Consider the following 12,934-nt stretch of genomic DNA (forward strand, 5'->3'; position numbering starts at 1 on the left):
CCAATCAAAGGTAATTGTACTAAATATTTTAATTTGTACTTTTTCTTTATGTATAATATACTCTATTTTTGTGATAACTAATATTTATTTTTAATTTTTTATAATGTATTAATTTATTTATGATTTATAAAAGTATATTTTTGTAAGAAAATTATTAATAATATATTAATAGAAGTTATGGAATGTTTGTAAGGGTGTATTCAATTTAGAGTTTTAATGACTTTTGTATACTTTTTAATATGAAAAAGTTTTTAAAAGTTTATAAATTGTTGTACGGATATTTATAAAATCTTACAAGTTGATAAAAGTTTAGGAAAGTTTACAAAAAGTTTACAAAAGTCAATTAAAATTCATCATTTTAAAAGTATTTGAAAGTATTTAAAAGTCTTGATTGAATACACCCCCTTAGAAAGTTGGCACTAATTAGTTCAATTGTACTCTTTTACGAGCATTGACGTTTAATTACAATTTAAAATTTCTAACTTCACACATGACTTTGCCTTTGAAACTCGATGTACTTCATAAGTGCGCAACATTCCATATATATATGACAAGCTATTACAATACTCATCGAATTTAAATAAACTATTGTAGTTCTTATTAATTTTACGGTAAGAATTTTATTACACTGAGAATATTTCTTATTTAGTTGTGTATCCAAGTGTACATACAAAGGTATGTTGAGCTAGCCTTCCACAGCCAAAGGGTTCACTACAACATCCTGCATAGCTACAAAATTTGAGTTCCCACCATACTCTTCTGGCAACACATCTTCTCCTACTTCTCTTATGAACTGCAACCTTTCCTCTTCATTGCTAACAATCATAATCTGTACACATTATCCTAACCAACGTGACTCGGTAGCTCAAAACCATGAACGAGGTTAAATAATTATATTTTTCTCCGATCTTAATATGAAGTTTCTGATTTTATCGTAAGGTCATATTTCAACTGTGGTGCAGCATTATGTATAAGAACAAATAGGCCTAGACAATATTGAGTATTCGGTCCTACCATACGCAAATTATGCATTTTGGAGTTTATGACTTTTAATTAGGACTTTTCAGATAAAGCAGTGAAAAACACTCGAACACTATGAAATCACGCAAATATATGAGCGTACCTTTTCAAGAGTTGCTTTCTCAAGGAAACGGGAAACCAACTTCCAGACAGCAACAAAGAATAGTGGCATGTGTAATAGGTAAAACTTGGCTAAGCGTTCAGGGTAGTAAGCCTAGGGAGACAAAATCACAAAAACGTAGATCATCAGGCAAACATAATTTTGTCTAAGGTAGAATATAAAAGTTAGAATAAGATCAATTTAATAGAAAGTTTGTTGTATTGAAAATTTGAAATACGACTTTTTCCTCTTTTTCTCGAAGTCAGCTTCACAGAAAGTTTGTTGTATTAGGCTGTAATGTATATTGCGAAGGAGCGAGGAAACTCACCTGTAAGAACTGAGCACCTGTGATTAGTGCACGGGCATCAATGTTTTTATAGCTCATATGCTGCAAATCAAGAATACCAATCAACTTTTCATTTCCTATTTCGCCACCCTTGAAAGAACTGAAATGAAGAGAAGAAAATCAACGGCAGGATGCAAAGCCCGTTCTTATTAGAACTTAGAACCAATAATAAAAGTCATAAAACAGAATATAACACGATGAAGATGGCAAAATTGTCATAATACAACTTCTCAACTGCTCATAACGAATCATGAATGAAATCACATGGCCTGAAGTTTATTTGAAAACGCAAGTTCTGATACTGTTTTGCCTATATGAAGGACAAAATCACTAAGCCATCCCTTACCGATACTTAACACATATCTTCAATGACCCCGAAAAAAATTAGGCAGTAAGCACTCGCACAGAACCAATACATTCATTGTCGTTAAAATATTCATCAGCTTTCCCTTTTTTTTAGACTGCAACAAATCTAAAACTCTGTCTTTGGCCCTCTCACTCACACCACTTTCGGTCCTTCAAAATCACCCACTCTACAGAGGAACAGATTACTTGGCTACTTGCTAATACCTTCTCTGACTCATTGACTAATACTAGCCTTTTTTGCTAACAACATATTCAGTTGATCATGACAATTATGGGAACTTTGGCTTCACCTAACGCAAGTAAAGTGTTGCAAAGTGAGAACTGAAAAGAATTGCATTCAGGACTATTTAAATGCATAAATTTTTAATTTATAACGAGTTGCAAATTTTACATAAGGAAAACAAAGGAAAAAACATAAGATAAAAATGATACCTTGCAAGTGTTTTGTCTAGAAGGTGAACCAAAAATTCTGCACAAGAAATGAAAACATTTAGTTAGAATTTCTGTATTTCCATTACTATTCTTTCCACAGCATTAACACATAATTAAAGGAACAGTGAGCTTGGGAAAGCAATTTAAAGTCTCTTTTACAATATTATCACCGTAATGGAGAACTGATCCGATACACGTACTCCACTCAATAACATGAACATCAATGGCGAAATGAACTATAGGAAGTATAGAAGGCAAACTTGTTGGCCAACACTCTTCATATGACATTAAATCAACAAAGTGTCTAGCGAAGTTTGCAAATTCCATTTCTTCAAGTTGTTTATGCATGTTTAACTTATAAAATAAAAAATAAAAAGCCAATGTAAAATACTTGTTAAGCTTTTTATGGTCCAAACCCACCTCATAGGTGGGGGACATACAGTCACAATCACCAAACTCAAAAGTTAGCAATATTGCTTTTAGAAATTTCAACATTCTAAAGTTCTGTTTCATTAGTTTCTAAACTGAAGTTAGGAGTCTAGTCCAAGCCTATATCATGCGGGGGTCCTGCTGGACATACAGTCAGGCTCACCAGACTCCGGGGCACATACAGTGAGGCTCACCAGACTCCAGGGGGCATACAGTCTGGCTGTTGGGACTGATTTTCTGTCCCCTTTGTGCCTTTGGCTCATGTTTTGAACCTTGATCTAGCTTAATATATCTTTCGTTTTATTTCAAAAAATAAAAATAAAAAAATTCCCTTGAAAAGAATATTCCCAAGACTCAATGAAAACAAACACAAAATTGTCAAATTATGAAGGCATACAAAGTTCATCATATGTCAAATTATAGCTTCATTTTTTTGTCAAAACCAAAGGACTCCTAGACAAGAAAAGCTAGAAAGGTATCAATAGATTAACCAAACTAGAATCTTCCCTTGTCAAAACACAACTCACACACTATAAAATAACTAAATAATCAATGTAAATGGTTCTTTAGGGGTATCCTTAGGTGTTTTACATAAAAACTTGCCCATTGTGCATCTTGTGAAATGGTGAGCTCTAGATTAATTAGTTAAGAGGATCATACCACTGTAAACAAAAAACCTAAAGGGGGTGTTTGGTAAATAGCTGATAGCTGTTAGCTGATTGGATTAGTGGGTTTGACTAGTTGAGAGCATTAGCTGATTCTAGAAAGATGTTTGGATAGCTGATTACATGCAAACTGACTTTTTCAAAAAATTGATCGAAAAAGTTGAATTTGAGCCGCTTTTTTGAATTTAAGTATTTTGAAGCAATAAGTTGTTACAAAAAGCTAATTAATCAAACATCAAAGACAACACTTATATTGGTTCTTTAACCAAGTCAAAAAACTAATAATAGTCAAATAAGCAGCAAAGGCAAAAGTATTATGCTATGCAGTCAAAATAGATAGAAAAAGGGGTAAAAAAGCATTACTCTTAAATTGGAGTTGATCCTTGGCAGGAAAATGATTGCAACCTCTCACGATCATAACTGGGAACCCATTTTTAGACAAGCCTTGTAAGCAAATCTTCCTAGCTTCCAGTTCATCTGGCACTTCAGAGTCAGGAATATATCCGAGCGGAACAAAAGCAGCCCTCCATTGCCGCCATTGAACAAACATCTTGCCTGCCTTTTCTGGGTCCATTGCTCTTGCAATCAAGAACCTCATCAGTGTTGGGTCACCGAAGCTCTGCAACACGGAACGCAAGAAAATGGGATAGACATCACATCAAGAGCAGAATACGAAGAGATAATAATAATAGAGAAGGATGGGAATTGGGAAGCTGATCATATATTATTTCACCTCTGTAGAAGAACCAAGCTTCTCAACTGATTTCCTCATCTGGGTTAGTGCAAGCTCTTCGTGTGCTCTTTCCATTTTTCAAATCCGAAATTGGTGATTCCTTTGGCCTGAAAGAAGAAAGATGGAATTTTTTAACAAGAGAGGGGGGAAGGAAAGAGACTCTTTGAATTTTATGCATAGATACTCTATATAGTTTATGTACACTTCAACGACTTTTCAAAAAAATAATGTACTCCTGGGATTTAGGAATGGCCATGCTGCATAAGTGGACCACATTCAAACACGCTGTCTTTCTTCACTTGGGTCCAAAAGGCTAAATTCCTGTGTCTTAACAGTCTCGCAGAAATATTATTGAGAGTTATCTCTACATATTTTTATTAAAGAAATGACTGCAATCCAATCTCCAGAGTTTTATTGTTTTTGTCTTAAAAATTTGGTGAAGGATGTTAATTATAGAATATGCTTCAATACAAATTTATTTTAAATTGATCAATCAATTGAATTGTATCATGTGAATTACAGTTCTCGTTTTAGTTTTAGTTTAATGTTGAAAACAACTTGTTACCTTCCCAATTTTTTTTAAACAAATTTATTTTTCTTTCAATAAAAAACCTTCCCATTTTATACATTTAAAAGGAAATTGTGCAGAAAAGTATTTTTTTATTTTTATTATAACATAATAAATTATTGAAAAAATTCGAATGGTACAGAGAAGGCGACCGTTTGTCCGTCGTCGATCACTTTTTCGCCTGAAATTTTGCCGGGGTGTGGTCGAAACTCTAATGACCCGTGATAAAAGGTCATTAACCGATTTTTTGGTCTCATTGCATCAAAATGAATTGTTGAAGGGTGTAATTGCACATTTAAAAAGTTTAGAGGGCTAATTGACTTTTCAGTTAAAATTCAATAGTCTATTTGACTTTTTTTCCCAAAAATGGATAAATAATAGTTCAATTGTACTTTTCATGAGCGTATAAAGTATTTGATTAATTAAAAATTATTTTTACGGCGTGCACACATGACTTTGGCTTGGAAACTTGATGTACTTTATAAGTGCACAACATTCTATAATATATGACAAGCTATTACAATACTCATCGAACTTAAATAAATTATTATAATTCTTATTAATTTTACAGTAAGAATTTATTACATTGAGAATATTTCTTATTTCTCGAGATTTAGATAGTTGGGTAACCAAGTGTACATACAAAGGGTATATTGAGCTAGCCTTCCACAGCCAAAGGGTTCACTACAACATCCTGCATAGCTACAAACTTTGAGTTCCCACCATACTCTTCTGGCAACACATCTTCTCCTACTTCTCTCATGAACTGCAACCTTTCCTCTTCATTGCTAACAATCACAATCTGTACATATTATCCTAACCAACATGACTCGGTAGCTCAAAACCATGAACGAGGTTAAATAATTATATTTTTCTCCGATCTTAATATGAAGTTCTTGATTTTATTGTAAGGTCATATTTCAACCGTGGTCCAGCATTATGTATAGGAACAAATAGGCCTAGACAGTATTGAGTATTCGGTCCTACCATACAGATAACGGTATGAAAGGAAGCAGTGAAAAACACTCGATGAACTCATGCACATATATGAGCATACCTTTTCAAGAGTTGCTTTCTCAAGGAAACGGGAAACCAACTTCCAGACAGCCACGAAGAATAGTGGCATGTGTAATAGGTAAAACTTGGCTAAGCGCTCAGGGTAATAAGCCTAAGGAGACAAAATCACAAAAACGTAGATCATCAGGCAAACATAATTTTGTCTAAGGTAGAATATAAAAGTTATAATAAGATCAATTTAATAGCAAGCGCCATGGAAAGTTTGTTGTATTGAAATACGACTTTTTTCCTCTCTTTCTCGAAGTCAGCTCCACAGAAAGTTTGTTGTATTAGGCTGTAATGTATATTGCGATGGAGCGAGGAAACTCACCTGTAAGAACTGAAAACCGGTGATTAGTGCACGCGCTTCAATGTTTTTATAGCTAATATGCTGCAAATCAAGAATACCAATCAACTTTTCTTTTCCTATTTCGCCATCCTTCAAAGAACTGAAATGAAGAGAAGAAAATCAATGGCAGGATGCAAAGCCCGTTCTTGTTAGAACGTAGAACCAAAATAAAAGTCATAAAAAAGAATATAACACGATGAAGATGGCAAAATTGTCGTAATACAACTTCTCAACTGCTCATAACGAGTCATGAACTAAATCACATGGCCTGAAGTTTATTTGAAAACGCAAGTTCTGATACTGTTTAGCCTATATGAAGGACAAAATCACTAAGCCATCCCTTACCGATACTTAACACATATCTTCAATGACCCCGAAAAAAGTAGGCAGTAAGCACTCGCACAGAACCAATACATTCATTGCCGTTAAAATATTCATCAGCTTTCCGTTTTTTTAGATTGCAACAAATCTAGAACTCTGTCTTTGGCCCTCTCACTCACACCACCTTCGGTCCTTCAAAATCACCGGCTCTACAGAGGAACAGATTACTGGGCTACTTGCTAATACCTTCTCTGACTCGTTGACTAGTACTAGCCTTTTTTGCTAACAACATATTCAGTTGATCATGACAATTATGGGAACTTTCGCTTTACCTAACGCAAGTAAAGTGTTGCAAAGCGAGAACCACAAATTTTTAATTTATAACGTGTTGCAAAATTTACATAAGGAAAACAAAGGAAAAAACATAAGATCAGATAAAAATGATACCTTGCAAGTGTTTTGTCTAGAAGGTGAACCACAAATTCTGCACAAGAAATGAAAACATTTAGTTAGAATTTTTGTATTTCCATTATTATTCTTTCCAGTTTCCACAACATTAAGCCATTAACACATAATTAAAGGAAGAGTGAGCTTGGGAAAGCAATTTAAAGTCTCTTTTACAGTATTATCACAGTAATTCAGAAGATTAGCATTAACCAAATATGGAATCATTATGTATGGAAAACTGATCCGATATGCTCCACTCAATAACATGAACATCAATGGCGATACGAACTATAGGAAGTGATTCTATAGAAGGCAAACTTGTTGACCAACACTCTTCATATGGCATGAAATCAACAAAGTGTCTAGCGAAGTTTGTCAATTCCATTTCTTCAAGTTGTTTATGCATGTTTTAACTTATATAAAATTTAAAATTAAAAAAAAATTAAAAACAATTTAAAAAAAAAAAAAGTGTACTCAAATTAGTTGCCAAAAGGCTGAGAAAACTTTTATATATTTAGTAATAACAATTATTTCTTGAAAATTGAATAAAAAGCTGGATCAAAGACACGTGATTATATTGTATGTCTTTGAGAGGTCATCGAATCACAGAAAACGTAGTATATGACAACCTTAGCTAAATCGGTTAACTAAATGGTATAGAATGTAAATACAGAAGGGAACAAGACCACATGTAGGAAATATGTAAGACTTTATGGTTAGGGCCATTTTATCATTTCGAGGACATAAAGTCAAGCTCACCCATGATCCAACTCAATAATTATTCACATTATTTTAGAAATTACAAGATCATCAAATAAATACTAGCAGAATATGTTGACCTAATGAGATATTACGTAAAATACTTGTTAAGCTTTTTATGGTCCAAACCTACCTCATAGGTGGAGGACATACAGTCACAATCACCAAACTCGAAAGTTAGCAATATTGCTTTTAGAAATTTCAACATTCTAAAGTTCTGTTTCATTAGTTTCTAAACTGAAGTTAGGAGTCTAGTTCAAGCCTAGGGTCCTGCTGGACATACAGTCAGGCTCACCAAACTCCGGGGGACATACAGTCAGGCTCACCAGACTCCGGGGGGACAATCAGGCTCACCAGACTCAAAAGTTATCAACATTACCTTTAGAAACTACAAGAACCTCAAATTGTTCGGTTTCATTAGTTTCTGAAGTTAGGAGTCTATCATAGTTCATTGCCTAAATATATACCATAGCTCATTAAAGAAACACCAAATAAATATCTCCTTCTAAATCCTAATACCCTATCATAAAACTCATAATAAAGTAAGACACTGACTCACAACTGACAACTCACATTATCCAAACAATAAATAATTACATTGACCAATAATAATGAACCCAACAGCTCTGATTGTGACACAAAGTTATATCATTTCCCTTGAAAAGAATATTCCCAAGACTCAATGAAAACAAACACAAAATTGTCAAATTGTGAAGGCATACAAAGTTCATCATGTGACAAGAAGCAAAGCACGCTTAAATAACTTATAGCTTCATTTTTGTCAAAACCAAAGGACTCCTAGACAAGAAAAGCTAGAAAGGTATCAATAGATTAACCAAACTAGAATCTTCCCTTGTCAAAACACAACGCACACACTAAAATAACTAAATAATCAATGTAAATGGTTCTTTAGGGTATCCTTGGGTGTTTTACATAAAAAATTTGTCCATTGTACATCTTGTGAAATGGTGAGCTCTAGATTAATTAGTTAAGAGGATCATATAGCCACTATGAACAAAAAAACCTAAAATATTATGCTATGCAGTAAAAATAGATAGAAAAAGGGTAAAAAAGCATTACTCTTAAATTGGAGTTGATCCTTGGCAGGAAAATGATTGCAACCTCTCACGATCATAACTGGGAACCCATTTTTGGACAAGCCTTGTAAGCAAATCTTCCTAGCTTCCAGTTCATCTGGCACTTCAGAGTCAGGAATATATCCGAGCGGAACAAAAGCAGCCCTCCATTGCCGCCATTGAACAAACATCTTGCCTGCCTTTTCTGGGTCCATTGCTCTTGCAATCAAGAACCTCATCAGTGTTGGGTCACCGTAGCTCTGCAGCACGGAAAGCAAGAAAATTGGATAGACAATCAAGAGCAGAATACCAAGAGATAATAATAATAATGGAGAAGGATGGGAAGCTGATCATATATGATTTCACCTCTGTAGAAGAACCAAGCTTCTCAACTGACTTCCTCATCTGGGTCAGTGCAAGCTCTTCTTGTGCTCTTTCCATTTTTCAAATCCCAAAATGGGGATTCCTTTGGCCTGAAAGAAGAAAGATTTAATTTTTTAACAAGAGAGGGGGGGAGGAAAGACTCTTTGGATATAATGCTATGTGATACACTGATATATACATTATATAGTTTATGTACACTTCAATGACTTTTGAGAAAAATAATGTACTCCTGGGATTTAGGAATGGCCCTGCTGCATAAGTGGACCATATTCAAACACGTTGCCTGCTTGCCTTGCCTTTCCTCATTTGTACCTTACAAAAGGCGAAATTCCTCGTCATGCTGCATAAGTGCACCGTATTCTGTTGTCTTTCTTCACTTAGATGCAAAAGGCGAAATTTCTCTGTTTTAGAATCTCGCGGTATTATTGAGAGTTACCTCTACAAATTTTTATTTGAGAAATGACTGCAATCCAATCACGAGAGTTTTTATTACTTCTGTCTTAAAAACTTAGTGAAGATGTTAACTACAAAATGTTCTTCAGCCTTCAATAAAACTTATTTTAAATTGATTAATCAACTAAATTGTATCATGAGGATGACAGCTTTCATTTTAGTTTAATGTTAAAAACAACTTTTTACCTTCTCATTTTATAAGTCTAAAGAGAGATTGTACTGAAAAGTATTTTTATTTTTATTATAACATAATAAATTATTGAAATAATTGCTTATTGATTTTATCGCTTTAGCTCTCTTTTTGTTTTTTTCATTAAATTTTTTTTTTTGGAAAATTTATATTTCATTAAATAATTTCTTTGATTATCAAATTTTGGTCAAGTTTAATTTTTTGACGCATAAAGCTAGTGAAAGTAGGCTCTCACTTTTTTAAAGTGTCAAAGTATGTGAGAAATAAGAATAATTATTTTTTTTTTTATCATTATTAAATACTCTCTCACTTTCAATAATGAGTCATACTTCTAAATTATCAAATTTGTAATTCATTTATTTTTTTACATCTTTGTAATTTCAACTCACTTTTAGGAATAAGTTCCGCTTCACATCCATTCAGTTTTAACTCACTTTTAATACAAAATAATTTTTTTAAAAAAATAAAAAAATAAAAAATAAAAAACAAGAATTTTTATTACAAGTCATCTTGCAATGGGCAAAAAATGCAGGATAAAGCCATCATAAGCCAATAAAAATTGATGATATAATTGGGAACAAGTATCAATGGGTGCAAAACAAGAGGCAATGATATTTTTTTTTTTGGTAACGGGAACTGGCCCAGGGGGAATTGTCACTTCTGGGAATTAAACCCGGGTTCTCCCAAAATTCCTCCCCACAAAGAGAGCTCACTTGCCACTTGAGCTACCCCACTGGGTTAAGAGGCAATGATATGATAGTAGCAATATAATAATGGAGGGATTCATGAACTCACTTCACAACTCGGGTGGGTGGTTGGACCAAATGAAGAAAAAGGTGTTGAATGAGGGAATGTTTTACACATTATCTCATGGACATTTGATAGCTTCATGTGCTCCAAAACTATAATGCATAGAGATTTGATAATTAAAAACATTAATTATTAAATAAAATTGATAACTCAAATGGTAAAATTAATTAAGGTAGTCAAAATGTCATTTTAATAGTTTGCTCTATTGTAATATAAATAGGAAAGATGATAATAATTGTATAAATAAAATGATAGTTATTTTTTAAAAGTTATCACATTTTTTATAATAATAAGAAGTGTATCTTCCGTAATAACTTGACTTTAAATTTTATTAATTCTATATTAAATTTTTAAAATATGTGTACAATTTTATAACATGGTTAATTTGAAGAATTGAAACTAGTATTATTATTAAAAAATATTTAAAAATTAAAAGAAATAAAAATTAAAAAGCTCGACTACAATGACATCCAAGTAAGTATTCATCTTAACCACTACGAGGTGAAGACGTGGCTTTTCATCTTCACTGAGACAGGGATAAAGTAATCATTTTCGGCATTGCTCAATTATGAAGACAAAGTGTTGTCTTTGCTCCTAAGCGGGGACAAAGATGATTGTCTTTGTTCAGAGGTCTAATTTGGATGAAAATAGTTCAAATCTAGGAGAAGGCAAAGATGATTGTCTTTGTTCAGAGGTCTAATTTGGATGAAAATAGTTCAAATCTAGGAGAAAAATAAGTCTTTACTTATATTTGGACAAATTTAAGTGATAGACTACGAAGGACAATTAATAACGAGAGGAAGGAAGTTGCTTTAGAAAAAAAATTAATAATAAGAATAAACAACAACAACATCAACAACAATAATAGAATTAGAAAGAAAGAAAAAAAAATGCTTATGTGGATGCAAAGTAAGTATTGAATTTAAAAGAACAATGTAGTGTAGATGCCACATAAGCAAAACATGGAGCTTACAAGCAAAATCAAGTCAAAATGAGTTAATTGTTTTTTTTTATATATACTCAAAACTTTATATTTTTAGCTCGGTGATTTAATTGTATTTTTTAAAAAAAAAATTAACATTTAACATATAACAAATAAAATTATAAAGAAATCTATACGATTCAAACGCCTCAAACCAAAACCTCATCTATAGAGGATCAATTCCGCTTCCTCTTTTCCATCAAAAGCGATTATTGATGTTGGATCAACAACTCTATTTGGGCTATTTATACAAATTTGTAGCAATTTATTTATGAATAAGGGTTAAATAGGCCATCAAACTGCACACAATGATGATAATACGAGTAGGCCACTAAACCTAAAAAAAACCTACAATTGAATCCCTAAAAGGCCTAAACTAACTAATTTCATGCAATTCCTCCAAATTGCATGTTTCTAACCGGTAACCTTACATTTATTTAAAAATTAATAATTATTAAAAAAAAAACAAAAAACAAAAGCCATAGACGAAGAGGCCCAACCATGGAGACCTGGAGATGAAGAAACCTCCTCTCCGTCTACATAAGAACCACTTAATTTCTGAAGACTAACTCATCAAATTTTATACATAACTCATCATATTCAATCTAATTCTTCAAATTAAATTATATATATATATAATCAAATACCTAATTTATCAAACTAACTACCTAATTTATCAAAGAACCTAATTTGTAATCAAAGCACTTTTTTTTTTTGAAAACCGTAATCAAAGCACTTAATTCATCAAAATAAGTAAATAACTAACATATAATCAAAGTATACCTAACTTATCAAGTCATATAGGTGTGCACACTTTAATATTTAATCACAATAATTCATCCTAAAAAAAATCAAATTTTGAAATATAAATTTAAAAAAATTCAAACACATAACATACACACATTAATATATAAACACAAAAAATCCACAAATTTATACATATATTCACCAAAATTCATATTCTTTAACAATTCAATATATACTAATAAAAACAATCAAGAACTAGTACAAATTCAAAATAAAATTTCTAAAAATTCATCAAATATAATACCTATCAAAACAATAATAAAAATTATATTTTTAACAATTTAAAAATTTTAAAAAAGAATCAACTGGATCAACGGAGGCGAGCTGACGACGGTGGTTCGCGTCCGAGGATGGCGTTGGGTTGTTACTATTATTATTAATAGGAATAAGGTGCAAATTAGCCACTGAACCTAACCTGAAAGTGCAATTAGGCCAAGCCACTGAATAAAAAAAGTGCAATTAAGCCACCGAACAAGTTAAATGTTTGCAATTTCACTTAATAGCAGGTTACCATCAATTTCATCAGGTTACCTACTTAGGTCGATGTTGAGTTGACATTTTAAAATAATTTTTAATAATAAACTATTAAAATAAATAATTTAAATAATTTAAAAAACTAAAAAAAAAAAAAAAAAAAACCC

General features: G+C 32.3%; 1 protein-coding gene across 3 annotated transcripts; it reads right to left on the reverse strand.

The window, feature by feature from the left end:
* Positions 1-517: 517 nt before the first annotated feature.
* Positions 518-9,239, reverse strand: LOC116026081 (CRAL-TRIO domain-containing protein YKL091C). Of its 3 annotated transcripts, none has more exons than XM_031267529.1 (6): positions 9,034-9,239; positions 3,722-3,977; positions 2,265-2,301; positions 1,449-1,566; positions 1,124-1,234; positions 518-829 (listed from the first exon to the last, which is right to left on the reverse strand). In XM_031267529.1, the coding sequence occupies exons 1-6, from the start codon at positions 9,106-9,108 to the stop codon at positions 686-688; spliced, it is 741 nt and encodes a 246-aa protein (XP_031123389.1). In that variant the 5' UTR covers positions 9,109-9,239; the 3' UTR covers positions 518-685. The 3 variants fall into 3 exon arrangements, with proteins under 3 accessions (XP_031123389.1, XP_031123388.1, XP_031123387.1); XM_031267528.1 differs by lacking the exon at positions 9,034-9,239 and adding an exon at positions 4,092-4,266; XM_031267527.1 differs by lacking the exons at positions 518-829; positions 1,124-1,234; positions 1,449-1,566; positions 2,265-2,301; positions 3,722-3,977 and adding exons at positions 5,146-5,461; positions 5,717-5,827; positions 6,047-6,164; positions 6,833-6,869; positions 8,672-8,927 and having other exon boundaries at positions 9,034-9,226.
* Positions 9,240-12,934: the final 3,695 nt, after the last annotated feature.

Source organism: Ipomoea triloba, chromosome 7 (assembly GCF_003576645.1).
Source record: "Ipomoea triloba cultivar NCNSP0323 chromosome 7, ASM357664v1".
Classification (NCBI taxonomy): Eukaryota; Viridiplantae; Streptophyta; class Magnoliopsida; order Solanales; family Convolvulaceae; genus Ipomoea; species Ipomoea triloba.